At 50.9% G+C, this 26,997-nt stretch overlaps 1 protein-coding gene across 2 annotated transcripts in view; it reads left to right on the top strand.

The window, feature by feature from the left end:
• LOC140405558 (bone morphogenetic protein receptor type-2-like) overlaps positions 1–26,997 on the top strand; it is a 106,795-nt gene that overhangs the window by 50,287 nt on the left and 29,511 nt on the right. The window contains exons 4-8 of one of the 2 annotated variants that reach the window (XM_072494118.1): positions 5,397–5,477; positions 11,462–11,550; positions 20,671–20,898; positions 22,381–22,495; positions 23,490–23,641. In XM_072494118.1, the coding sequence (XP_072350219.1) occupies positions 5,397–5,477; positions 11,462–11,550; positions 20,671–20,898; positions 22,381–22,495; positions 23,490–23,641 (665 nt within the window). The remainder of the gene's footprint in view (positions 1–5,396; positions 5,478–11,461; positions 11,551–20,670; positions 20,899–22,380; positions 22,496–23,489; positions 23,642–26,997) is intronic. The other variant, XM_072494119.1, reaches the window with a different exon arrangement.

Raw genomic sequence — 26,997 nt, forward strand, 5'->3', positions numbered from 1 at the left:
GAGGGACATAGATAAGCTGCAGCGTTGGGCTGAGAGGTGGCAAATGGAGTTTAATGCAGAAAAGTGTGAGGTGATTCATTTTGGAAGGAATAACAGGAAGTCAGAGTACTGGGCTAATGGTAAGATTCTTGGCAGTGTGGATGAGCAGAGAGATCTCAATGTCCATGTAAATAGATCCCTGAAAGTTGCCACCCAGGTTGAGAGGGTTGTTAAGAAGGCGTACGGTGTGTTAGCTTTTATTGGTAGAGGGATTGAGTTTCGGAGCTATGAGGTCATGTTGCAGCTGTACAAAACTCTGGTGCGGCCGCATTTGGAGTATTGCGTGCAATTCTGGTCACCGCATTATAGGAAGGACGTGGAGGCTTTGGAGCGATGGAAGGATGTGGAGCCATTGGAAAGGATGCAGAGGAGATTTACCAGAATGTTGCCTGGTATGGAGGGAAGATCTTATGAGGAAAGGCTGAGGGACTTGAGGCTGTTTTCGTTAGAGAGAAGAAGGTTAAGTGGTGACTTAATTGAGGCATACAAGATGATCAGAGGATTGGATAGGGTGGACAGTGAGAGCCTTTTTCCTTGGATGGTGATGTCTAGCACGAGGGGACATAGCTTTAAATTGAGGGGAGATAGATACAAGACAGATGTCAGAGGTAGGTTCTTTACTCAGAGAGTAGTAAGAGCGTGGAATGCCCTGCCTGCAACAATAGTGGACTCGCCAACATTAAGGGCATTTAAATGGTCATTGTATAGACATATGGACGATAAGGGAATAGTGTAGATGGGCTTTAGAGTGGTTTCACAGGGCGGCGCAACATCGAGGGCCGAAGGGCCTGTACTGCGCTGTAATGTTCTATGTTCTTTCATGCTGTCATCGATGACATGTTTCGGAAAATTTTTGCAGATCGACCAAATTTCAGGCTAAATTCAGCTTTAGCATGGGTGGTACATGCAAAGAATTCATTGCAGATGGTTGGGGGCAATAGTCCTTATCAATTAGTGTTTGGTAGAAATCCTAAAATTCCGTCCATTTTGAAGATGAAAATCGCTTATTGTCACAAGTAGGCTTCAAATGAAGTTACTGTGAAAAGCTCCTAGTCGCCACATTACGGCGCCTATTCGGGGAGGCTGGTACGGGAATTGAACCGTGCTGCTGGCCTGCCTTGGTCTGCTTTCAAAGCCAGCGATTTAGCCCTGTGCTAACACAGCCCTTGGATGACCAGCCTCCAGCTTGGGAGGGGACTACAATTAGCTCAGGTTTTGCTGAACATTTAAATGCATTACATAGCAGTAGAAAAGCTTGTTTGGCAGCAGAAGTCTCTGAAAGAATTCGCAGAGCTTTAAGACATAATGTACGGCCATCAGATGGCGTTTTTCAGCAAGGAGGCATGGTATACTATAATGAGAGACAACTCTAATGAATGGAAAGGCCCAGGGAAGATCATAGGCATAGATGGCAAAACAATTATTTTGCAACATGGTAATCAAACTGTTAGGGTACATTCATCAAGGATAATGGGTACAGATTACAAATTTTCAAATTTAGACAGAGTAGACAGACATGACGAGGAACCTGAGTCATCTGGTACGCATGTGTTACAGAACTATGGGGACCAGTTAACTGATATAGACAGGGTTTCTGTAGAGGAACACAACACTTCTGATGAATTAGAACAGGCCATTTTTCCGAAAGGGCAACTGCCAAAAGTTGGTACAGAAGTGACTTACTTGCCTGAAGGGTCTAGTCAATGGAAGAATGCAACTGTTATTAGTAAAGCGGGAAAGGCCACTGGAAAGTATAAACATTGGTTGAATGTACAGCATTCAGGGGAAGGGGTCAAGACAATGGATTGGGAAAAAGAAGTTCAAAAATGGAGCGCACAGAAACGCAGTGCCAGCTCAGATAGTACATCGGTTAGTGACCAGGTCCACAGGAAAAGGTCGAGAACTATTGAAAGGACATCCCACAGCAGAAGGAAAAGATCAAGCAGTACAGAACGAGATACCAGGCGGGAGAGGGGACGTAGTTTATCGGAACATGAGTAAGACTATAAATACTAATAGGAGTAGAAGCCCACATGCACGTGAGATTTTGGTGGCTTCCAATAAATTCGATGAAAAAGATCCTAAACAGCAAGAATTGCATAGTTGGAGTGAATTTGGGGTATACACGGAAGTACCGGATAGGGGACAAAGAGCTCTATCCCACAGATGGAAAAGGTTCATCCGGTTGGAACTTATAAGGCAAAGGCCAGGCTTGTGGCAAGGGGATTTGAAGAAAACTTAGATGATCAGGATTTAAGGGTAGATTCACCTATGGCAGGAAAGGTTATTTTAAAGATCCTCTTGGCTCTATTAGCCACAAAGGCATGGGAACGCAAATCTATAGATATAAAAGCTGCCTTTTTACAGGGGCATCAGCTCCAGAGAGACATTTTTCTCCGTCCTAAAGAAGCAGCTAACACAGAAGGGGTACTCTGGAAGTTGAACATATGTGTATATGGATTAAATGATGCATCTAGAGTCTGGTACTTTTCGGTAAGGTCAGTTTTGTTAAAGTTAGGCTGTTGCCAGTTGAAAGCAGATCCTGCAATGTTTTTCTGGCACTATAAAGGAAATCTTTCTGGCATCTTTATGATGCATGTCGATGATTTATTGTGGGGTGGGACTAGTGATTTTGAAGCTATTGTAATCTCTGGTTTGAGGAAAGAATTCAGGGTTGGAAGTCAGGCTTCCGGTGCATTTAAGTCAGATATTGACAGAAATTTTGGGATTAGGGGATTTGGGTAATATACCTATTGACTGTCACATTGACAATAAATCCCTGTGGGAAAATGTGCACTCTACAAAAAGTGTCAATGAAAAGAGGTTACGGATAGACATCGCAAGTTTGAAGCAGATGTTGGACAGAGGGGAAATAACAAAAATTAAATGGGTCAACAGTAGCTATCAACTGTCAGACTGTTTTACGAAAAGAGGGGCGAGCTCACAGAAACTTTTGGATATTGTTAATGAAGGGCATTTGTTTCTGTGACTTTTTCTTTCTTTCTCGTCCAAACAAAAAAAAAACTGGGGAAAAAAAAGGGGGGGGGGAAATCATGTGTATGTTTGAGTTTCTTGAAATTTTGTTTTCACCAAATTATTTTTTTTTCTCCAAGGAAGGGGAGACTATCATATCACAGCAACTAAAACGCCTGACAGTAGCACAGTGATTAGCACTGTTGCTTCACAGTGCCAGGGTCCCAGGTTCGATTCCTGGCTTGGGTCACTGTCTGTGCAGAGTCTGCACGTTCTCCCCATGTCTGCGTGGGTTTCCTCCGGGCACTCCGGTTTCCTCCCACAGTCCAAAGCTGTGCAGGTTAGGTGAATTGGCCATGATAAAATGCCCTTAATGTCCAAAAAGGTTAGGTGGGGTGACTGGGTTACGAGGATAGGGTGGAGGTGTGGGGTTAAGTAAGGTGCTCTTTCCAAGGGCCGTGCAGACTCAATGGGCTGAATGGCCTCCTTCTGCACTGTAAATTCTATAATATGATAAGTATCTTATGGAGTATTAGTTGTGTTTAATGATGAGAAGTGTTTGAAGTTAAAAGGCTTTGTAAAAATGAAGCCATCTTTTTATATTGCTGGTTCATTTTTTAAAGGGGGAGGTGTGATGAATGTAGGAATTGTCGATGTGTATTATAGATATTTGGTGCAGTAAGAATTAAACATTATAGTGTGTTTGACTGCTGCAGTCATGCTTGAAAAGAAATCCTAGTTTGAAAGTCAAGTATATTTTGGGAGCCAGGAGTGCAATTAAAGTATCATAAAAAGCTTGGGCTAATGGAATTTTGTTTTGATTAAGGGAATTCCTTGTGGAGTTAATTCGATTTCAGCTTGGCGAGGTGATGTAGTTACTGGATGAAGCTAAGGTATCAGGCATTTTGTCAGAAAAGCAGGTTTGTTCAGTTCAGGATGAAACTGTGACCACAAGTCAGGTTTGCTCCCTGCATGACGAAGTCCCAGGTTCGATCCCGGCCCCAGCTCACTGTCCGTATGGAGTTTGCACATTCTCCCCCTGTCTGCATGGGTATCACACCCACAACCCAAAATATGTGCAGGGTAGGTGGATTGGCCACACTAAATTTCCCCTTAATTGGACAAAAAATAATTGGATACTCGAAATTTATTTTAAAAAGGTTTGCTCTCTGCAGATCAGTTCAAAAGAGAATAACAGTCTTTAAAGCAGTGAAGACCTGTCTGAGAACAAGGGGGGACTGAAACAAGCTGAGAAACAGCTTCTGAAGTCATATCGCTAGAGTTTCTGCATGGATCTGACAGGAGTCAGATCTTGCCCTTAAAGAAGTGCCAAATGATCTCTCTTTCTCAAAGAAAATCTCTGCAAAGCAAGTATTCTTATGTGCCATTGATAGTTAACAGTGGATTAAGAACTGAGATGGTTTTTGTTGTTGTTTAAGTAGGAATAAATATCGCGATTAAGGATATTGGGCATTGTACGGTTTAGCTCTGTTGGCTGGAGAGCTGGTTCGTGATGCAGAGAGAGGCCAACAGTGTGGGTTCAATTCCATTACCAGTTGAGGTTATTCATGAAGGCTCAGCCTTCTCAACCTTGCCCCTCACCTGAGGTGTGGTGACCCTCGGGTTAAATCACCACCAGTTAGCTCTCCCCCTCAAAGGGGAAAGCAGCCTATGGTGATTTGAGACTATGGCAATTCCACTTTTACTTTAATTCACTGTATTGAGCAGTATAATATAAATTATTTTCTGGTGTGATGTTGAAGACCTTTTAATACTGTGTTAGTAATAAAGTTTGTTTTAATTTACCATATCCCTATTTTGTGTGAAACCATTCTGGGGGCGAGGTATCCTTTCCTCACAGTCTTACAAAATTTAAATAAAATATTGGGGATTCTATTCAAATATCCTAGCCACTGTTGGGGTCTGGTCTGGGATCGTAAACCAGCTCTTAATTAACCAACGCAGGCACAATGGGCTGAATATCTGCTGTTTGTGTCAGAAATGTTCCTAGATTTCTTTGTGCTATTGACGCAATGTGATTTAATAATTCCAGAAAGAAATACCAGCTGTACCCTCGTCCCAATGTTGGAAGGTTGTTAGTTCTCACTTCATTACCACCTCTCACAGCCCCTCACTGTCTCTGAGGTATCATTGCTGCTTGTTTGACATTGAGTAAAATAAGCAGCAATGATATCTCAGAGACAGTGGATAAGGCGGAGGCGTGGGCTTAAGCAGGGTGCTCTTTCCAAGGGCCGGTACAGACTCAATGGGCCGAATGGCCTCCTTCCGCACTGTAAATTCCATGATTCTATGAGTCCTGCGTGAACAGACCATCTATCAGGGATAATATTGACCATCCAATTCTTATTCTTGTTGAATTGTAGGGTTTCTGGCCGGAATCCTCTGCCTCATTCTGATCCTACTCATTTCAACATTCCTGGGACTGTTCTTCATGTATGCTGGAGGTATGTCATCATATCCTAGTCTTACAATATCATGGGTGAATTTCCATAGGGGGCCAGATGCAGAAAGATCCACAAAGGCAATGTACAAATAAAGCACAATGGCTCCTTCTCTGCTCCAGGTGTCACCATCCACTAACATTCAGCCTGAAACCTTTGTTTGGAAGTCTCCTATATGGAATTTTATTAAAAGTTTCTGAAGTTCACAAGAGTTCTATCTTAGAGAATCAAACTTCCTGTTTTGTTGTAACATGCCCAAAGAGGTTTAATACGTCTTTGACAGCGCTATACTCCTTCAGTACTAACCATCAGACAGTGTGGCACTCTCTCAGTGCTGAACCTAAAATGGTATGGTGCTTCCTCAGCACTGACCTGCTGACAGTGTGACACATCTCTCAGTTGTTATGACACCTTGGGTGAGTGCACAGTCAATTCCAGCCCCACAGACCCTGGAGTCCCAATATAAGAGAATTAACCAATAATTTGTATATTTTCTTGAGGTCATTGATCCTCAACTGCTCCAATGACTTATAGGCACCAGATTTGTAACTAAAACACAAAATAACTGTTTATTTACAACAAACGAAGAGTTAAACATGCAATGGTGATAATACAACAACGATCTGCTAATCTAATTACTCCCCTAACACCGTCCCACCCTCCAGCCACATACACACAAGACAGATACACAGTGGGGGAGGATCAAAATAATGGGGATTAAACAGGAAGATGAAAATCTTTGCTGCTGAGGTAGCAGTCTTTGTAGACAGTGATCTTCGCAGAATGAGAGGTGTTGAAAACTATTGGTTAGTTTGATCTTGTATAATCTGCCTTCAATTAGACCTCGCGTGTTGCAGGAATTCCTCTGGAGAGTCATCTTCACTTATACAGGCTTCCACCAGATTAACTCTCAGTCTGACTGAGATAGTATTAGAATTCTCTACCTGAGAGTTTACAGAAGGTTCACCATCCACTCTTCCTTTCAGCTGCTTGTCAGGTCTTTGTGCAGGGTTTCCGGCTGTGGTTTAGAGAGAGGCAAAAGGGCCCGGCTTTCAGGATCGTTTAGGATTCTGAGGAGAGATATCAGACTGAGCTTTTCCCACCCATTCAAACAGAGAATTAAACTTTTACAGGCCTGCCTACTGCTTGCAGTCTTTCAATCAGAGGTTTCCTTCACAGGTCTGACTGGAGAGTCTAGAAGGACAAGGGCAGCAGATACATTGGAAAATCACCAACTGGAAGTTCCCCTCTAAGTCATTTACCATCCTGATTTGGAAATATATCGCCGTTCCTTCACTGTCATTGTGTCAAAATCCTGGTGCTCTCTCCTTAAGAGCACAGTGGGTGTACCTACACCACATGGACTGCAGTGGTTCAAGAAGGAGGTTCACCACCACCATCTCAAGGGTAATTAGGGATGGCAACAAATGCTGGCCTGGCCAGTGAAGCCCATATCCCGTAAAAATACATTTTTAAAGAAGTCCAGTGTCCTTCAGCACTGACCCTCTGACCTAATGGCACTTCCTGATTACTGACACTCCAAAAATGTGGCGCTTCCTTGGCACCAATCGTCTGACAGTGCACCACTCCCTCAGCACTTACTGTTACGTTATGGGTTCATTTGGTGTCTCATTGATGAAAGCTTGAGACTTGTATGTTTAAATACAAACACTTTTTTAAAATATAAATTTAGAGTACCCAATTATTTTTTTCCCCCAATTAACGGACCCCGGAAGTGTAGAAGATTTTAGTTTAGTCGGGCAGCATGGTCGGCCAGGCTTGGAGGGCCGAAGGGCCTGTTCCTGTGCTGTACTTTTCTTTGTTCTTTGTTCTTGTAAGGAGCAATTTAGCGCGGCCAATCCTCCTAACCAGCACATCTTTGGGTTGTGGGGGTGAAACCCACGCCAGACACGGGGAGAATGTGCAAAATCCACACGAACAGTGGCCCAGGGCCGGGATTCGAACCCGGGTCCTCAGCACCGCAGTCCCAGTGCTAACCACTGCGCCACGTGCCGCCCACTAAATATGAACACTTGATTAATCGTCTTGAACTATGTACAGTTGGCAGTTACTGCCATGCTGTTATGATCCACATGAGACCTACATGGTTAGAGCAATCAGTCTCCGAGTGAGTCTCACTGAGGCGGCGAGCCCGAGATCGTTCATTTTAAAAATAATATTTTTATTGAATTTTCCATTTGTACACTCTGCAGAAGATCATTGCAACGGTTATTATTTACAATTTGCATGTTTTTCTTTCTTAGGCACTCCCCCCACCTGTACCCCGCACACCCCCCGTTCTGTTGTTCGGGCTCCATTTTAGGCCCCTTCTTCCGCCATAGATGTTATAATCTATCTGTCATCCTGTTTTTGTTCCTATGGCTTTGTGGAGGGACCCTCTGGCCCCCTCTTCGATCTTTCCCTGGGTACCCTCCTGGTATTTACCTGGCTTCCTCCCATGTTACACGCCCCCCCTTCCTGTCTGGTTTGTATGGTCCTGTTGGTTCCTATTGGTCTCCCCCCCCCCCCCCCCCCCCCCCCCCCCCCCACCCCCACCCCCCTGTCCGTATTGGCTTCGAACAGGTCCTGGAACAGGCTGACGAATGGCTCCCACGCTTTGTGGAAGCCCTCGTCCAACCCTCAGAAGGTGAACTTGATCTTCTCCAGGTGGAGAAATTCCGACAGGTTTTCCAGCCAGTCTGCAGCTGTGGGTGGTGTTGCTGATCGCCAGCCGAGCAGGATTGTCCGGCAGGTGATTAGGGAAGCGAAAGCAAGGGCATCAGCCCTCTTCCCCATATGAAGTTCTGGCTGGTCCGATACCCCGAAGACTTGCCACTTTCGGGTAAGGCTCCACCCTCACCCCAACAGACGTGGACATTGCCTCGGAGAAGGCTGACAGAACCTGACAAGTCTGGGACATGCCCAGAACATATGGGCGTGGTTGGCCGGCTGTCCCTGTCACCGTTCACACTTGTCCTCCACCTGTGGGGAGAACCTACTCATTTGGGTTCTGGTTAGGTGCGCTCTGTGCATTACTTTAAACTGTATGAGACTTAGCCTAGTATAGAGTATAGAGAGTATTGAAAGTCAAAGAGATCTAGGAGTACAGGTCCACAGGTCATTGAAAGGGGCAACACAGGTGGAGAAGGTAGTCAAGAAGGCATACGGCATGCTTGCCTTCATTGGCCGGGGCATTGAGTATAAGAATTGGCAAGTCATGTTGCAGCTGTATAGAACCTTAGTTAGGCCACACTTGGAGTATAGTGTTCAATTCTAGTCGCCACACTACCAGAAGGATGTGGAGGCTTTAGAGAGGGTGCAGAAGAGATTTACCAGAATGTTGCCTGGTATGGAGGGCATTAGCTATGAGGAGCGGTTGAATAAACTCGGTTTGTTCTCACTGGAACGAAGGAGGTTGAGGGGAGACCTGATAGAGGTATACAAAATTATGAGGGGCATAGACAGAGTGGATAGTCAGAAGCTTTTCCCCAGGGTAGAGGGGTCAATTACTAGGGGGCATAGGTTTAAGGTGAGAGGGGCAAGGTTTAGAGTAGATGTACGAGGCAAGTTTTTTACGCAGAGGGTAGTGGGTGCCTGGAACTCGCTACCGGAGGAGGTGGTGGAAGCAGGGACGATAGTGACATTTAAGGGGCATCTTGACAAATACATGAATAGGATGGGAATAGAGGGATACGGACCCAGGAAGTGTGGAAGATTGTAGTTTAGTCGGGCAGCATGGTCGGCACGGGCTTGGAGGGCCGAAGAGCCTGTTCCTGTGCTGTACTTTTCTTTGTTCTTTGTTCTTTGTAGCATAGGAGGAGGTGGAGCTGACCCTACTTAGTGCTGCGCTCCAGAGTCCCCACCCTACTTCCGTCCCGAGTTTGTCTTCCCATTTCTGTCTTGCTCTGTCTAGTGGCGTTTACACCCTTTTTAAAAGTCATCTCTATATGGCCCCACAATTTCCTTTCTCCGTACTGTAGTTCCTCCAGCATTGTCTCTCGGGGCCCTAGGGTACTTCGTCACCTTCTTGCAGAGGAAGTTTTTGATTTGTAAATGTCGCAGCTCCGTTTGGTAGTTCCAGTCTCTCCATCAGTAGTGGTCAAGAATGTTGGCGTACCCTGGTGGGACAGGAGATGTGTTGGTGGAATTTTGGCAGTACACTCTTGAGGTTGTCCTGGTTGAAGTCGCCGGTCACGATGAACAAGGCCTCCGGGTGTTCTGTTTCACTGTTATTTGTTGCAGTGTATAGTTCATCAAGCGCCTTCTTCACTCCCGCCTGGGGTGGAATGTAGACCGCTGATATTGGCAGAAGTGAACTCTCGTGGAAGGTAGTATGGGCGGCACTTCACAGTCGGGTATTCCAGTTTTGGGAAGCAGCAGGTCGCCAGGATCGCCACATCCAAGCACCAGGAGGAGTTGATGAGGAGGCAAACCCCTCCACCCTTCGCTCTGCCCGATGACGCCCTGCGGTCCATCCAGTGTATTGAAAAGCCGTCAGGTTGTATGGCACAGTCCGGTGAGGCAGGGGTGAGCCATGTCTCTGTGAAACAGAGCACACAGCAGTCTCTTACTTCCCTGTGAGAGGTAAGTCTAGTGTTAAGTTCGTCCAGCCTGTTTACGATCGCATGGACGTTTGCCAGGAGTTTGCTGGGGAGAGGAGACTTGAAACTGCGTTGTTTTAGTCTCGCTTCCTCGGTCAGCGGCTGCTTCTAAATGGTCCTGAAAACTGATGGGAGACGTCTGATCTTGCAGAAGGTAAGTGGTTGCATCTGACGAGGTCAGGGACGCTGGTTTTGATTTCGGTGTCGCGTCTGGCAGGGTCCCAGGCGCTGGTTTTGATTTCGGTGTCGCGTCTGGCAGGGTCCCAGGCGCTGGTTTTGATTTCGGTGTCGCGTCTGGCAGGGTCCCAGGCGCTGGTTTTGATTTTGGGGTTGCCAGAGGGGCATGTTTACAATCCGGTCGGGCCCTGGGGGTTCCGTGAGTACATGCCTACCTTTTGGCACATTCGGATCCTCATGTGGGGCCTCAGCCATTTTGGGGATCTTTAGTCCGGTTTTGGGTCGCAGGCAGGGTCTTCCTGGGTCAGGTTGGGCCGGGTCCCGTGTTCGGTTCCAGCATTGGTGGTCTGATAGGGAGCTTGGAGTAGGCCTGGTCGGGCCTCCACATGGGTTCTCCTCCTTTCCTCCATCTGCCGGTAAGTCAAGGCACTGGGGTGGGCCTCTCCGGGTTGGGGGCCGGATCAGGCATTCTGGCGGCCCGGGATCTGGCGTCGCTTCCCAGGCCAGTTCGGGTGCTCCAAGAGCTGGGTGGGGTCGTATCGGGATTGGACTTCCAGGTTGGACCTCATCCACTTCCAGGTCGAGGCCAGGGTCGGAATCTTGGAGGAGTCCTGCTGGGCCGGGTCAGGTCATCTGGGCCGACCCATGGACGTCGGAGGAACATAAAAGAGAAAGGTTAGAGATAGTATTTCTGTTAAAATTAAATTTTAAATGTTAATACGGTTATAAGAGATATAGGAAGAGGATCTGTGTGAGAGAGCTCGCAGAGAGTCGTCAAGCTCCAGTGTCATCTGACGTTTTAGTGACCATGGCGACCAATGCCTCCGTCACTGTCACCTTGACCGCCAACTGAAGCTCCACTTTTATCGCCTCTCTCATCGCCATCAATTCCTTCGTCAAGAATGTCTTTCATCCCTCTCCAGGCGGGGGGGGCATGATATCACACCAGCTGGGTGGGAAGATACGTTGAAGATGGACGGAGCGGTGTTAGGCCCGCTAATTATATTTTAATGTTTGCAAATCAGGCTCGTGAACCTGATTGCATCATCAGAGGAAGATCCCGCTGGCTAGAGCGATTGCTAAATCGTGGCCATTAACTCTGTTTCCCTCTCCACAGATGCTGCCAGACCTACTGAGATTTTCCGGAAGTTTCTGTTTTTATTGTTGAAATCAATCACAGTATCCATGCTCCCTCTCTCTGTATTCCAGTCCGAAAGCAGCTAAAGGGATCTTTCTCCTCTCACTCAACTGCCCCACTCACTGAAAAGGGAAATCTGTTGACAATTGAGCTCACTGAGGTAAGAATAACATTTATCTGCTGCACGCTTTAGACGGGGGCTCATTCTAGTGGAGTCTATGTCCATCTGGGTTTAATGAGCCTGAATACTTGGCGTTACAAGCCTGTACCAGACACCCAAATTTTTGTTTAAAGTGAACAAAGTTTGAGACCCAAGCTACTTACTAAGCCACAAAAAAGATTGAAAGAATAACCCCAGCAATTAATATCAGTGGTGGACACACTACAAGAAAGAATTATTCGGGGTAGAATTAGCCATCAAATGGAAAGACGTGGGTTGATTAGGAAGGGACAGCATAGATTTCTAAAGGGGACATAGTGGGCGCGATTCTCCCCCAAAATTTCTAAGTTAATTTGTGTCGGCCGGTGAGTTCCCCGCTGGTTCTGCCGGCGAGTTCCCCGCTGGTTCTGCCGGTGAGTTCCCGCTGGTTCTGCCGGCGAGTTCCCGCTGGCTCTGCCGGTGAGTTCCCCGCTGGCTCTGCCGGTGAGTTCCCGCTGGTTCTGCCGGTGAGTTCCCGCTGGTTCTGCCGGTGAGTTCCCCGCTGGTTCTGCCGGTGAGTTCCCCGCTGGTTCTGCCGGTGAGTTCCCCGCTGGTTCTGCCGGTGAGTTCCCGCTGGTTCTGCCGGTGAGTTCCCCGCTGGTTCTGCCGGTGATTTCCCCGCTGGTTCTGCCGGCGAGTTCCCGCTGGTTCTGCCGGTGACTTTCCCGCTGGTTCTGCCGGTGAATTTTCCTGCTGGTTCTGCCGGTGAGTTCCCGCTGGTTCTGCCGGTGACTTTCCCGCTGGTTCTGCCGGTGACTTTCCCGCTGGTTCTGCCGGCGAGTTCCCCGCTGGTTCTGCCGGCGAGTTCCCCGCTGGCTCTGCCGGTGAGTTCCCGCTGGCTCTGCCGGCGAGTCCCCGCTGGTTCTGCCGGCGAGTTCCCCGCTGGCTCTGCCGGCGAGTTCCCGCTGGTTCTGCCGGCGAGTTCTCCGCTGGCTCTGCCGGCGAGTTCCCCGCTGGTTCTGCCGGCGAGTTCCCCGCTGGTTCTGCCGGTGAGTTCACCGCTGGTTCTGCCGGCGAGTTCACCGCTGGTTCTGCCGGCGAGTTCCCCGCTGGTTCTGCCGGTGAGTTCACCGCTGGTTCTGCCGGTGAGTTCCCCGCTGGTTCTGCCGGTGAGTTCCCGCTGGTTCTGCCGGTGAGTTCCCCGCTGGTTCTGCCGGCGACTTCACCGCTGGTTCTGCCGGCGAGTTCCCCGCTGGTTCTGCCGGCGAGTTCACCGCTGGTTCTGCCGGCGAGTTCCCCGCTGGTTCTGCCGGTAAGTTCCCCGCTGGTTCTGCCGGTGAGTTCACCGCTGGTTCTGCCGGCGAGTTCCCGCTGGTTCTGCCGGTGAGTTCACCGCTGGTTCTGCCGGCGAGTTCCCCGCTGGTTCTGCCGGTGAGTTCACCGCTGGTTCTGCCGGTGAGTTCACCGCTGGTTCTGCCGGCGAGTTCCCCGCTGGCTCTGCCGGTGAATTCCCCGCTGGTTCTGCCGGCGAGTTCCCCGCTGGCTCTGCCGGTGAGTTTCCCGCTGGTTCTGCCGGCGAGTTTCCCGCCGGTTCTGCCGGTGAGTTCCCGCTGGTTCTGCCGGTGAGTTCCCCGCTGGCTCTGCCGGCGAGTTCCCGCTGGTTCTGCCGGTGAGTTCCCCGCTGGTTCTGCCGGCGAGTTCCCCGCTGGCTCTGCCGGCGAGTTCCCGCTGGTTCTGCCGGTGACTTTCCCGCTGGTTCTGCCGGTGACTTTCCCGCTGGTTCTGCCGGTGAGTTCCCCGCTGGCTCTGCCGGTGAGTTCCCGCTGGTTCTGCCGGTGAGTTCCCCGCTGGTTCTGCCGGTGAGTTCCCGCTGGTTCTGCCGGTGACTTTCCCGCTGGTTCTGCCGGTGAGTTCCCGCTGGCTCTGCCGGCGAGTTCCCGCTGGTTCTGCCGGCGAGTTCCCGCTGGCTCTGCCGGCGAGTTCCCGCTGGTTCTGCCGGCGAGTTCCCGCTGGTTCTGCCGGCGAGTTCCCGCTGGTTCTGCCGGTGAGTTCACCGCTGGTTCTGCCGGTGAGTTCCCCGCTGGTTCTGCCGGCGAGTTCTCCGCTGGTTCTGCCGGCGACTTTCCCGCTGGTTCTGCCGGCGAGTTCCCCGCTGGCTCTGCCGGCGACTTTCCCGCTGGCTCTGCCGGCGACTTTCCCGCTGGTTCTGCCGGTGAGTTCCCCGCTGGCTCTGCCGGCGACTTTCCCGCTGGTTCTGCCGGTGAGTTCCCGCTGGCTCTGCCGGCGAGTTCCCCGCTGGCTCTGCCGGTGAGTTCTCCGCTGGCTCTGCCGGTGAGTTCCCCGCTGGTTCTGCCGGTGAGTTCCCCGCTGGTTCTGCTGGCGACTTTCCCGCTGGTTCTGCCGGCGAGTTCCCCGCTGGTTCTGCCGGCGACTTTCCCGCTGGTTCTGCCGGCGAGTTCCCCGCTGGTTCTGCCGGCGACTTTCCCGCTGGTTCTGCCGGCGAGTTCCCGCTGGTTCTGCCGGCGAGTTCCCCGCTGGTTCTGCCGGCGAGTTCCCCGCTGGTTCTGCCGGTGAGTTCCCGCTGGTTCTGCCGGCGAGTTCCCCGCTGGTTCTGCCGGCGAGTTCCCCGCTGGTTCTGCCGGCGAGTTCCCGCTGGTTCTGCCGGCGAGTTCCCGCTGGTTCTGCCGGCGAGTTCCCCGCTGGTTCTGCCGGCGAGTTCCCCGCTGGTTCTGCCGGCGAGTTCCCGCTGGTTCTGCCGGCGAGTTCCCGCTGGTTCTGCCGGCGAGTTCCCCGCTGGTTCTGCCGGCGAGTTCCCCGCTGGTTCTGCCGGCGACTTTCCCGCTGGTTCTGCCGGCGAGTTCCCCGCTGGTTCTGCCGGCGACTTTCCCGCTGGTTCTGCCGGCGAGTTCCCCGCTGGTTCTGCCGGCGACTTTCCCGCTGGTTCTACCGGTGAGTTCCCGCTGGTTCTGCCGGTGACTTTCCCGCTGGTTCTGCCGGTGACTTTCCCGCTGGTTCTGCTGGCGAGTTCACCGCTGGTTCTGCCGGTGAGTTCCCGCTGGTTCTGCCGGTGAGTTCCCCGCTGGTTCTGCCGGTGAGTTCCCGCTGGTTCTGCCGGTGACTTTCCCGCTGGTTCTGCCGGTGAGTTCCCCGCTGGCTCTGCCGGCGAGTTCCCGCTGGTTCTGCCGGCGAGTTCCCGCTGGTTCTGCCGGTGACTTTCCCGCTGGCTCTGCCGGCGAGTTCCCGCTGGTTCTGCCGGTGAGTTCCCGCTGGCTCTGCCGGCGAGTTCCCGCTGGTTCTGCCGGTGAGTTCCCGCTGGCTCTGCCGGCGAGTTCCCGCTGGTTCTGCCGGCGAGTTCCCGCTGGTTCTGCCGGCGAGTTCCCGCTGGTTCTGCCGGTGAGTTCACCGCTGGTTCTGCCGGTGAGTTCCCCGCTGGTTCTGCCGGCGAGTTCTCCGCTGGTTCTGCCGGCGACTTTCCCGCTGGTTCTGCCGGTGAGTTCCCCGCTGGCTCTGCCGGCGACTTTCCCGCTGGCTCTGCCGGCGACTTTCCCGCTGGTTCTGCCGGTGAGTTCCCCGCTGGCTCTGCCGGCGACTTTCCCGCTGGTTCTGCCGGTGAGTTCCCGCTGGCTCTGCCGGCGAGTTCCCCGCTGGCTCTGCCGGTGAGTTTCCCGCTGGTTCTGCCGGTGAGTTCCCCGCTGGTTCTGCCGGTGAGTTCCCCGCTGGTTCTGCCGGGGAGTTCCCCGCTGGTTCTGCCGGTGAGTTCCCCGCTGGTTCTGCCGGCGAGTTCCCGCTGGTTCTGCCGGCGAGTTCCCCGCTGGTTCTGCCGGCGACTTCCCCGCTGGCTCTGCCGGCGAGTTCCCCGCTGGCTCTGCCGGCGAGTTCCCGCTGGTTCTGCCGGTGAGTTCTCCGCTGGCTCTGCCGGTGAGTTTCCCGCTGGTTCTGCCGGTGAGTTCCCCGCTGGTTCTGCCGGTGAGTTCCCCGCTGGTTCTGCCGGTGACTTTCCCGCTGGTTCTGCCGGCGAGTTCCCCGCTGGTTCTGCCGGCGACTTTCCCGCTGGTTCTGCCGGTGAGTTCCCCGCTGGTTCTGCCGGCGACTTTCCCGCTGGTTCTGCCGGCGAGTTCCCGCTGGTTCTGCCGGCGAGTTCCCCGCTGGTTCTGCCGGCGAGTTCCCCGTTGGTTCTGCCGGCGAGTTCCCGCTGGTTCTGCCGGCGAGTTCCCCGCTGGTTCTGCCGGCGAGTTCCCCGCTGGTTCTGCCGGCGAGTTCCCGCTGGTTCTGCCGGCGAGTTCCCGCTGGTTCTGCCGGCGAGTTCCCCGCTGGTTCTGCCGGCGAGTTCCCCGCTGGTTCTGCCGGCGAGTTCCCGCTGGTTCTGCCGGCGAGTTCCCCGCTGGTTCTGCCGGCGAGTTCCCCGCTGGTTCTGCCGGCGACTTTCCCGCTGGTTCTGCCGGCGAGTTCCCCGCTGGTTCTGCCGGCGACTTTCCCGCTGGTTCTGCCGGTGAGTTCCCCGCTGGTTCTGCCGGTGAGTTCCCCGCTATTCAATGACACTTAGGGCATGATCTTCCCAAAAGGGAACAAAGTCCCTGAGCGAAATGTTTTGAGATTGAGTGAGTGAGATCAGAGTGAGTGAGATCAGAGTGAGTGAGATCAGAGTGAGTGAGATCAGAGTGAGTGAGATCAGAGTGAGTGAGATCAGAGTGAGTGAGATCAGAGTGAGTGAGATCAGAGTGAGTGAGTGATGAGTGAGTGAGTGATGAGTGAGTGAGATCAGAGTGAGTGAGTGATGAGTGAGATCAGAGTGAGTGCGATCAGAGTGAGTGAGATCAGAGTGAGTGAGATCAGAGCGATTGAGTGATGAGTGAGTGAGATCAGAGTGAGTGAGATCAGAGTGAGTGAGATCAGAGTGAGTGATATCAGAGTGAGTGAGATCAGAGTGAGTGAGATCAGAGTGAGTGAGTGATGAGTGAGTGAGATCAGAGTGAGTGAGATCAGAGTGAGTGAGTGATGAGTGAGATCAGAGTGAGTGAGATCAGAGTGAGTGAGATCAGAGTGATTGAGTGATGAGTGAGTGAGATCAGAGTGAGTGAGATCAGAGTGAGTGAGATCAGAGTGAGTGAGATCAGAGTGAGTGAGATCAGAGTGAGTGAGATCAGAGTGAGTGAGATCAGAGTGAGTGAGATCAGAGTGAGTGAGATCAGAGTGAGTGAGATCAGAGTGAGTGAGATCAGAGTGAGTGAGTGGTGAGTGATGAGTGAGTGGGTGTTTAGCTGTGCGATTACCGTCACTCGCAATGCCGAGAAACACATGGCTATTCAGCATGACTCATATTGAATAAGGGGCCTAAACAAGGAACGTGCAGCCGAGGTCGCACACAGCCCCAATGGGGAGCTCCGCACAACGGAACTTCGCATTGTAGCGGGAGTTCTGGATGCCATTTTTAAACTGTGTCCCAATCTCTGAGGCCCCCAAAAGAATCCCTGACCTTCCCCCCCCCCCCCGCCAGCGCGCACACAATATGGAAGAGTCCCTTGCCCCCCCCCCCCCCAACACACATGCCAGGCAACCCCGGCCCGATCGCGCAGGCGCGCATAACATTCCAGCTTGGCACCGCCAACCTAGCACCCTGGCAGTGCCACCTGGGCAGAACGTGCAGACTCCGCACAGACAGTGACCCAAGCCGAGAATCGAACCAGGGACCCTGGAGCTGTGAAGCAACAGTGCTAACCACTGTGCTACCGTGCCACATTACATCGGCGCCTGCCGCGATTTCACGTCGGAACAGATTCTCCCCCCATTCGCCTTTCCCAATTTTGCCATCGGCTAACGGAGAATTCCGCCCGTTGGGTCTATTCTCCTTTGAAAGAAGACTAACAGGAGATTTAATAGAGGCGTTCAAAGTCATGAGGGGGCTGGACAGGATAAATTGGGAGAGACTATTCCCACTAGTAAAATCATCAAGAACGAGGTGGAACAGATTTTAATGTGATTTGCAAAAGAAGTGTATGTGATGTGAGAAAAGCTTCACACAGTGACTGATTTGGGTCTAGGATGTACTGCCTTCATCAAGAGTTCCCAAACTGGGTTCCGCAGGAGCCTCCCAGGGGTCTCTGGCAGGCCAGGCTGATCAATACAATGAGTTTTGTCATTTTTCCAGCTCGTCCAATCAGATAGTAGAAACAGCACAAAACTGAAATTGTGTCAATCAGTGTGAACACAGACAATGGAGCAAAGATGAGGGGGTTGGGAAGAACATGACTGTAAGAGTGCGGGGGTAGGGAGGCATGGCCTGCAAAGGGGAGTGAGGGCTGGGATCATGAGGAGGTGCAAGAGCCGGACCTGTGAGGGAGAACGGGGAAGAACAGAGCAGTAGGGCTTTGAAGAGAGGTGAGCATGTATGAGAGATGAGAGCGAGTGAGTGAGTGCAACTCTGAGGTATCAGAGTCAGGTAGTGAGTGATAGTGAGTGAGTGAGAAATGAAAGTGAAAGATGAGAGGTGAGTGTGTATGAGAGATGAGTGAGTGAGAGATGAGAGATGAGTGAGAGAGAGGAGAGTGAGTGATCAGTGAGTGAGATCAGAGTTAGTGAGAGATGTGAGTGAGTGAGGTCAGAGTGAGTGAGATCAGAGTGAGTGAGATCAGAGTGAGTGAGATCAGAGTGAGTGAGATCAGAGTGAGTGATGAGTGAGTGAGAGATGAGTGAGTGAGATCAGAGTGAGAGAGATGAGAGAGTGAGATCAGAGTGAGTGATGAGTGAGTGAGATCAGGGTGAATGAGAGATGAGTGAGTGAGATCAGAGTGAGTGCGAGATCAGAGTGAGTGAGTGAGATCAGAGTGAGTGAGAGATGAGTGAGTGAGATCAGAGTGAGTGAGAGATCAGAGTGAGTGAGTGAGATCAGAGTGAGTGAGAGATGAGTGAGTGAGATCAGAGTGAGTGAGAGATGAGACTGAGTGAACGAGACAGAATTGAGAGTGAATGAGAGATCAGAATAAATGAGGTTTGTGATGAGAGTGAGTGAATGAGAGAGAAAGAGGAGAATGAGTGAGTCATGAGAGTGAGTGCAAGATGAGAGCAAGTGAGTGTGTGTGTATGTGAGATGTTGGTGCGTGTGTGTGTATGTGAGATGTTGGTGTGTGTGTGTATGTGCGAGATGTTGGTGTGTGAGTGTGTGAGATGAGATAAGATGAGGTGAATGTGTGTGTGAGATGAAAGCGAGAGACAGAGAGAGAGTGAGTGTGTGTATGTGTGTGACATGACAGTGTGTAGAGAGATTTATAAGATGACAAGGGGGATAGAGTGGACGTTCTGAGACTATTTCCTCGGGTGGATGTAGCTGTTACAAGGAGGCATAACTATAAGGTTCAGGATGGAAGATATATGAGGGATGTCCGAGGTAGGTTCTTTACTCAGAGAGTGGTTAGAGTGTGGAATGGACTGCCTGCTGTGATAGTGGAGTCGGACACTTTAGGAACTTTCAAGCGGTTATTGGATAGGCACATGGAGCACACCAGAATGACAGGGAGTGGGATAGCTTGATCTTGGTTTCGGACAATGCTCGGCACAACATCGAGGGCCGAAGGGCCTGTTCTGTGCTGTACTGTTCTATGTTCTATGTGTGTATGAGATGAGACTGTGAAATGAGTGTATGAGTGTGTGAGATGAGAGTGTGCGTGCATGAGATGAGAGAGAATGTGTATGAGAGATGAGTATGTCTGTGTTAGAAGAGTGTGTGTGACAGATGAGAGTATGTGTGTGAGATGAGAGTGCGTGTGTGTGTCAGATAAGTATGTGAGAGATGAGAGAGTATGTGAGAGAGGATATATGTGTGTGTGCTTGAGATGAGAATGTGAGATGAGTGTGTGTGTGAGATGAGCGAGTGCACGTGAGTGAGATGAGAGTTACCTTTCTGAAAGTGTAGGTGGATTGGCCATGCTAAATTGGCCCTTGATTGGAAAAATGAAAAATAAAAATAAAAGTGAATTCTTTACAGAATTACAGAATTGCTATGGTGCAGAAGGAGGCCATTCGGCCCATCCTTCAGGCACCAGCCCTCCAAAGGAGCATCATGATCTAATTCCATTGTCTTACCTTTTCCGCGTCCTCCTGATCATTGGACGCGTCACGTAAATAGCCAGCGTCACGCCAGACCCGGTGACACGACAAGACCATTAAATCTCGCGAGAGACCTCGCACGAGATTTGCAATGCTTGAAACGCCTCGCAAGATTTAAACATTGCAATCTGGATCTCGCCCTCCCTGTGACCCGGGAACTAACACCTGCACCTGAGAGACCTAGCCAAACGTGGACCAGGCATAACGGCACCTGGGGAAAGGGGGGGGGGGTCTCCGAGGTCATCGGAACCCCCCAGGTGGTTGAGCTGTGGGCAGAGTGGTACCCTGGCATTCCAGGGTAATGGGCGTGTGTCGGCACTATCAGCCAGTCAATACACAAAGCTGGAGTGTGATGGTCACTCGCTGTGAGCTAAGCTTTGCTGCTCCTAAATTTCTGCCAAAGTCTGACTCCCGTCTTTCTGCGAATAGGGGTTTGAGATCCTGGACCACTGTGCGTAGGGGGTTTCTTGGGAGGGGGGAAAGTGGGTGGGGGTGTGGGCATACTGGTGCCAGGGTTCCCGCTGGCGAGGGGCGTTGTCAACGGGGAATCCCATTGGCAATGATGGGACCGGTAGTTCCCGCTGGTGGGCCGCTTGCCCGCCGAGAAACAGGTGGCTGCGGGGTGGTGGGTAAAGGCCGCCTTATGTTCAAGTCCATGTGACTCTTCATCAAGACTGAGGAAAGGTGGAAATGTGATGGGTTTTATGTTGTTGAAAAGGGGGAGGGTTGCGTATAAGAAGAGAGGGTTGCGTATAAGAAGGGAGGGTTGCGTATAAGAAGGGAGGGTTGCGTATAAGAAGGGAGGGTTGCGTATAAGAAGGGAGGGTTGCGTATAAGAAGGGAGGATTGCGTATAAGAAGGGAGGGTTGCGTATAAGAAGGGAGGGTTGCGTATAAGAAGGAGGTGTTATTTTATCCTGATTTATTTTAATGGTCAGTGTTTCTCTACTTCCTGCACTGTAGCCCATGTATAGCTGCTGTCAATTGATTTCTGATGGAGCTGCAGTAACATTAATGCATTCTCTCTTTTTGAGATGAACAGGTCATTGGCCATGGAAGGTATGGGACAGTTTGGAAAGGGTTACAGGCACAAAGAGAGGTGGCTGTTAAATTGTTTTCTGTCATCAACCATCAGCACTTTGCAAATGAAAGGAGTTTTCACTCTCTCCCTCTGATGGAACACGAAAACATTGTGAAGTTTATCAATGCTGGGGAGAGGAAAAGCAGTAACACTGTGGACTACTTTCTCGTAACAGAATACCATGCTCAGGTAATCACATTAACAGCAACACAGGGAGTCCACAGAGAAGCTGAGGGGGTAGAAACCATTGAGGCCATAAAAATAATCAAATAAAGCTCTGGGGTTTTAAAAAGCAATGAAGTTAAGTTAAACTTGTGTAGAATCTTGATTAAGCCACACTTGTAGCACTGTGCACATTTCTGGTCTTCAAACACCTTGGTTGGAATGCTGTTCATAGTTCTGGTCTCCATATAAATAAAAGCAAATTACTGCGGATGCTGGAATCTGAAACCAAAAGAGAAAATGCTGGAAAATCTCAGCAGATCTGGCAGCATCTGTAAGGAGAGAAAAGAGCTCTTCTGGTCTCCATATCCCTTGGTTAGACCACATTTGGAACCGTGTGCACAGTTCTGGGCACTGTATGCCTTGGTTAGACACACTTGCAGCATCTTACTCAGTTCTGGTCTCCAAATACCTTGGTGAAAACATATCTGCAGTACTCTGCGCAGTTCCAGTTTCCATTTCCTTGGTTAGATCACACTTGGAACACTTTGCTCAAAAAGGATATGGACACACTGCACAAGGTGCAAAAATAATTTACAAGGACGATATCACAATTGAGAAGTTATAATTATCGGTAGGGCAGCACGGTGGCGCAGTGGTAGCACTGCAGTCTCACGGCGCCGAGGTCCTGGGTTCGATCCCGGCTCTGGGTCACTGTTCGTGTGGAGTTTGCACCTTCTCCCCATGTTTCGCCCCCACAACCCAAAGATGTGCAGGGTAGGTGGATTGGCCTTGCTAAAATTGCCCCTTAATTGGAAAAAATGAATTGGGTACTCTAAATTTTTTTTAAAAATAATACTTGTCAGTAAAGACTGCTGGGTTGTTTTTTCTGGGAAAGAGAAGGCTGAGGAATGATCTAATTGAGATCTCTAACATTAAGGATTTCGATAGGACAGCCAGAGAGAAGATATTTCCACTTTTGGGGAGAGAGAACAGAACTAGGGGCCATCGATACAAGAAAATCATTAATAAATCCAACAGAGAATTCAGGACAAACCTCTTTACCCAGAAAGTGGTGAGGATGTGGAACTCAATACCATAAGGTGTGTGGAGGTGAATAGTATGGGCTGGATTCTCCCGCCCGCCGCAAGAACGCCACGAGCGAGCCCTGTACAACGGGCCGGATTCTCCGGTTATCAGGCAACGCGGCCGGAGAATCCCGCCTTTTATGTTCATTTAAGGGGGAAATTGGATTAAACACAGGAGGGAGAAAAGAATAGAAGGATATGATGATGGCGGTGAGATCAGTTAGAGGTGGAGGAGGTTTATGTGGTGTAGGAACACTGAGATGGAGAATCTGAGCCAAAAGGCCTGTTTTTGTTCTGTGAGATTCAATGTAACTTCTTCCCGCTTGTCTCCGTGGGGGCAAGATGAAACAAATCAAGTCGCTGAACAATAAAGTGGCTACGTTCTTTAAGAATTTTATAAAAGTGAGTTTAATTCCAACAGGGATCTCTGTACAGCTACTTAACAAAACATAGCAGCAACTGGAGAAACACATTGAAATTAGCACAAACTCTCACCTCCGGCCTGAGTTTCCTTCACACTGAGAACTGGTGCAGAGGTGAGTTCATAATTTCTACAACTGTTAAAGTCACATAAACAAAACCAAATCTAAGAAACTATTATTAGCACAGGTAAGCAGGAGACAAGGACAAGAGGAGCCCCTCAAACCTGTTTCGCAGGAACAGGCGAGGTCATTTAGCCTCTCCCTGAGTCTGTACACAAGAAGAGGAAGAGGCTATTCAGTCCCTTGGACCGATTACACAGCAATAGGTAGAGGCCATTCAATCTCCAGGAACAAGAGGAGACCATTCACCCGTGGCCTCCTCAAGTCTGTAGGAGCATGAAGGGGGGCCACACAGCACCCTGAACCTGTTACACAGGAACAGGAGGATGTCATTCGGTTCTTTGAGCTTGTATACAGGAGCAGAATGAGGCAATTCAGCCCCTCAGGCATGCTGTGATCACAGCTGATCTGTATCTTTGCTCCATTACCAGGGGAATGTAATAAATCTCCTTATCTCAAATACAACTTGTAACAAGCTGCTCTCTGTCCTAATATAGCACGGGCAGCACGGTAGCACAAGTGGTCCCAAGTGGTCACAGCGCCAGGGTCCCAGGTTCGATTCCCCGCTGGGTCACTGTCTGTGCGGAGTCTGCACGTTCTCCCCGTGTGTGCGTGGGTTTCCTCCGGGTGCTCCGGTTTCCTCCCACAGTCAAAAACGTGCAGGTTAGGTGGATTGGCCGTGATAAATTACCCTTAGTGACCAAAAAGGTTAGGAGGGGTTATTGGGTTACGGGGATAGGGTGGAAGTTAGTGGGTCGGTGCAGACTCGAATGGCCTCCTTCCGCACTGTATGTTCTATAAAAGCAAAATACTGCAGATGCTGAAAATCTACAATAAATCAGAAAATACTGGAAAAACCCAGCAGGTGTGGCAGCATCTGTAGAGAGAGAAACGGAATAAATGTTTCGAGTCTGTATGACTCTTCTTTAGAGCTCTCTATCCTTCCCAACTAATGTGATGGTAACAAAAAGATGATTCTCTTCTCCAGGTTTTTACAAACCAGTCATTGTCCACCGAGATCTAACCAGTCACAACGTCCTGGTAAAGGAAGGTGGAAGTTGTGTCATCAGTGACTTTGGTGTTGCAGCTGCAATGAACAGCCATGGTGCGGAGACCTGCAAAACCACCCGGATATACACGGTAAATGAATAGACGTATCTGCTTCCTGCAGTACAAAAATGTAACTAGAACTACAAACACACATTACTGTGGTAACCAATTGTTACAGAGAGTAGCGGAAGGTCTCAGGGAAGAAAGGAAAGCTGGCTCTGACGAAGGGGCGAGAGGGATGGAGGCAGGACTTTTTTTCCCCAGAAATATAGGGCGCAATCCTCCAGCCACGCTGCGCCAGAGAAGCAGCTTGGCGCGGCACAGCGTGGCCGTTGAAAACCGTGAGACCCCGCTCCCAGGATCTACCCAGCTCACAACGCATCGCGAGATTTACTGCAATCTTACGAGATCTCACTTTGTGGGAAATCTGCATATCAGAGCGAGTAAGTTAGCCTCACTCTAATGTCCACATTCCCGATGTACCTGAGGCTTTCGCTCAGTGATCCCGGGCGAGCACCATTTGATGCTGGGACCAAATGGAAGGGCACTCGTGGGAGTCTCCAAGAGGATCAGAAGCCCCCAGCTGCATGCCCTTTGGGCAGGGTGGTGCACTGGCACTGCCGGTGCCATTTGGGTACCCTGACAGTGCCACCTGCATGCCAGCCTGATACTGCCAAGGTGGCACTGCTGGCAGGGGCACTGCCAGGTTGGGAGTGCCAAGCTGACATTTTTTGCACGTGTGCGATCGGGCAGGGGTTGCCCGGCTTTGTTGTTGGGGGGGGGGACTGGGGGATCCTCCCATATTCTCTTTGGGGTGGTGGGAGGTTGGGGATTCTTTTGGGAGCCTTGGAAGTTGGGAGGCCATTTAAAAATGACGTCCCGATCTCTCGCTGCAATGGGGAGTTCAGGCATGCGGAGCTCCCCGTTATAAAAAACGGGACTTTTGTGAGGGCCACGAAGAATCCAGCACGAGTTTTAAGGATACAAAGTAATAACATTTATTTACAATAACATATATATATAACAACAGCAGCAACTTCCCTTGCTGCACACTCCGTCCTGCTGTTTCCAAACTGGCCAGCTTTATTTATACTTGGAGTTTACTAATGGTTTCTCCGCCCCTCATTGGGGAAGCTCATACTCCCACAGGATTGTGGGATTGTCATTAGTCCCCAGCCAATGGTAAGCAGGCAGGTTATAACATCCCTCCCCCCCCAAAGTCCAAGGAGACCCTGGGGAAGGAGGGCGTCGGACTCGTTTTGCCGCAGGCCGGACGCCATTTGCACGCGGCGCTGGATCAGGCGGCGTGTAACGAGACGGAGACCGGCGCTTCCGTGATGAACGGCGTAACGGTTGTACATCTACGGCCCTTGGACCCGAGTATTCCCCTCTGATGCATCCTGTGTCTCCATCTCGGAGTCAGAGTCTGCTGCTTCCGTCATGTCAGCGTCTCTATCTCCATTCGGTTCTGTAACGACCTGCGCAGGCTTCGAGTGAGGCACCAGTGGAAGATTGTGAGGACTCCCTTCCCTTGTCTCTGGTCTCTGCGGCTGTAGAAATGAGCTCCGGGGGCGGGGAATCTTTTGAGGGGATAGTCTTCTGGACCGAACGTGGTCTACATGTTTGCGCTGGAGACGACCCTGGGCTTGCACCTGGTAAGATATAGGGCCCGTTTGGCGAAAGATTACGCCAGGAACCCACCAGCAAAATTCCGAACGAACACTGGGTCACCGGGCGCAAACTGCCGAATCGGCCGTTTACGAGAAAATCGCTGTCCCTGCCGTTCTTGTGTGCGGCGTACTTTTGCGCCAATGTCCGGGAAAACCATGCTAAGGCGGGTGCGAAGTCTCCGGCCCATTGGGTGTTCTGCGGGAGCTACCCCAGTCACCGCATGGGGGGGTGGTCCGATACGTAAACAAAAAGCAAGCCAGTCTCGTGTCCATTGATCCGGAAGACTGCTTCTTTAGGCCTCTTTTGAATGTCTGCACTGCACGCTCTGCCAACCCATTTGAAGCCGGGTGGTAAGGGGCTGTGCGGATATGGCGTATGCCGTTCATCTTCGTGAACCTCGCAAACTTCTCACTCGTGAATGGAGTGCCGTTATCCGTGACCAGCACCTCGGGGAGGCCATGCGTACTAAACGACAAACGCATCTTTTCAATTGTTGCGCAGGACGTTGTCCCCTGCATTTTATGCACCTCTAGCCATTTAGACTGGGCGTCAATTAATAGAAGGAACATGGATCCTTGAAAAAGGCCTGCGAAATCTGCATGCAAGCGTGCCCAAGGCCGCCCTGGCCATTCCCAGTGATGTAGGGGCGCGGCCGGCGGAAGCTTCTGATGCTCCTGGCCCTTTGCAGTAAATTGGAGCAGTTTTGGGCCACCTTCTCAATACGGTGTCGAGGCCTGGCCACCAGACATAACTCCGGGCCAACATTATCATTTTGGTCACACCTGGATGCCCATTGTGCAAGTCTGTTAGTAGCAGCTCCTGGCCTTTTTCCGGGACAATCACACGCGTCCCCCACAAGAGGATGCCGTCTTCCACACTGAATTCTGACAGCTTGGAGGAAAATGCCCGCAACTCGCCTGGGAGCTGTCTATGCTGCCCACCATACAGGACTATGTGCCGAACCTTTGACAGGACTGGCTCCGTCTGGGTCCACTCACGGATCTGTGATGCCGTGACAGGCAAGGTGTCCATAAAATTTAGGGTTGCAACCACCTCACCGGTAGTGGGGGTCGACATGGGGCCGGTCGATAAAGGCAATTGGTTCAGTGCGTCGGCGTTTGCTATCTGCGTACCTGGTTTGTGCTCCAGAGAATGCTCGTATGCAGCAAGCAACAAAGCCCAGCGCTGGATCCGTGCGGAAGCAATGGGCGGTATTGGCTTATCCTCTCTGAAAAGTCCCAGCAGAGGCTTATGATCAGTCACGATAGTGAAATGGCGGCCGTACACGTACTGGTGGAAGCGTTTCACCGCAAAAACCACTGCCAGGCCCTCCTTCTCGATCTGCACGTACTTTTTCTCCGCTGCAGTCAATGTGCGGGAGGCGAAAGCTATCGGCCGCTCGGCCTCGTTCTCCATCTTGTGGGACAGGACGGCCCCAATACCATACGGGGATGCATCACATGTGACGAGCAAAGGCTTTCCAGGATCATAGTGGGTTAGTAACCCAGACAACGACAATTGTTGCTTTACCCACCGGAAAGCAGTTTCTTGCGGCTGACTCCAAACCCAGGTGTGATTTTTCTTTAGCAGAAGGTGCAAGGGGGCCAGCGTAGTTGCCAGATTGGGGAGGAACTTCCCGTAATAGTTTACGAGACAGAGAAAAGAGCAAAGATGCGAAGTGTCAGTCGGGTGGGGGCCTGTTGAATTGCACACACCTTCTCTGCGACGGGGTGCAGACCTTCGCGGTCCACCCGATAACCTAGGTAGACTACTTC

This window comes from Scyliorhinus torazame, unplaced genomic scaffold, assembly GCF_047496885.1.
Source record: "Scyliorhinus torazame isolate Kashiwa2021f unplaced genomic scaffold, sScyTor2.1 scaffold_58, whole genome shotgun sequence".
NCBI lineage: Eukaryota > Metazoa > Chordata > Chondrichthyes > Carcharhiniformes > Scyliorhinidae > Scyliorhinus > Scyliorhinus torazame.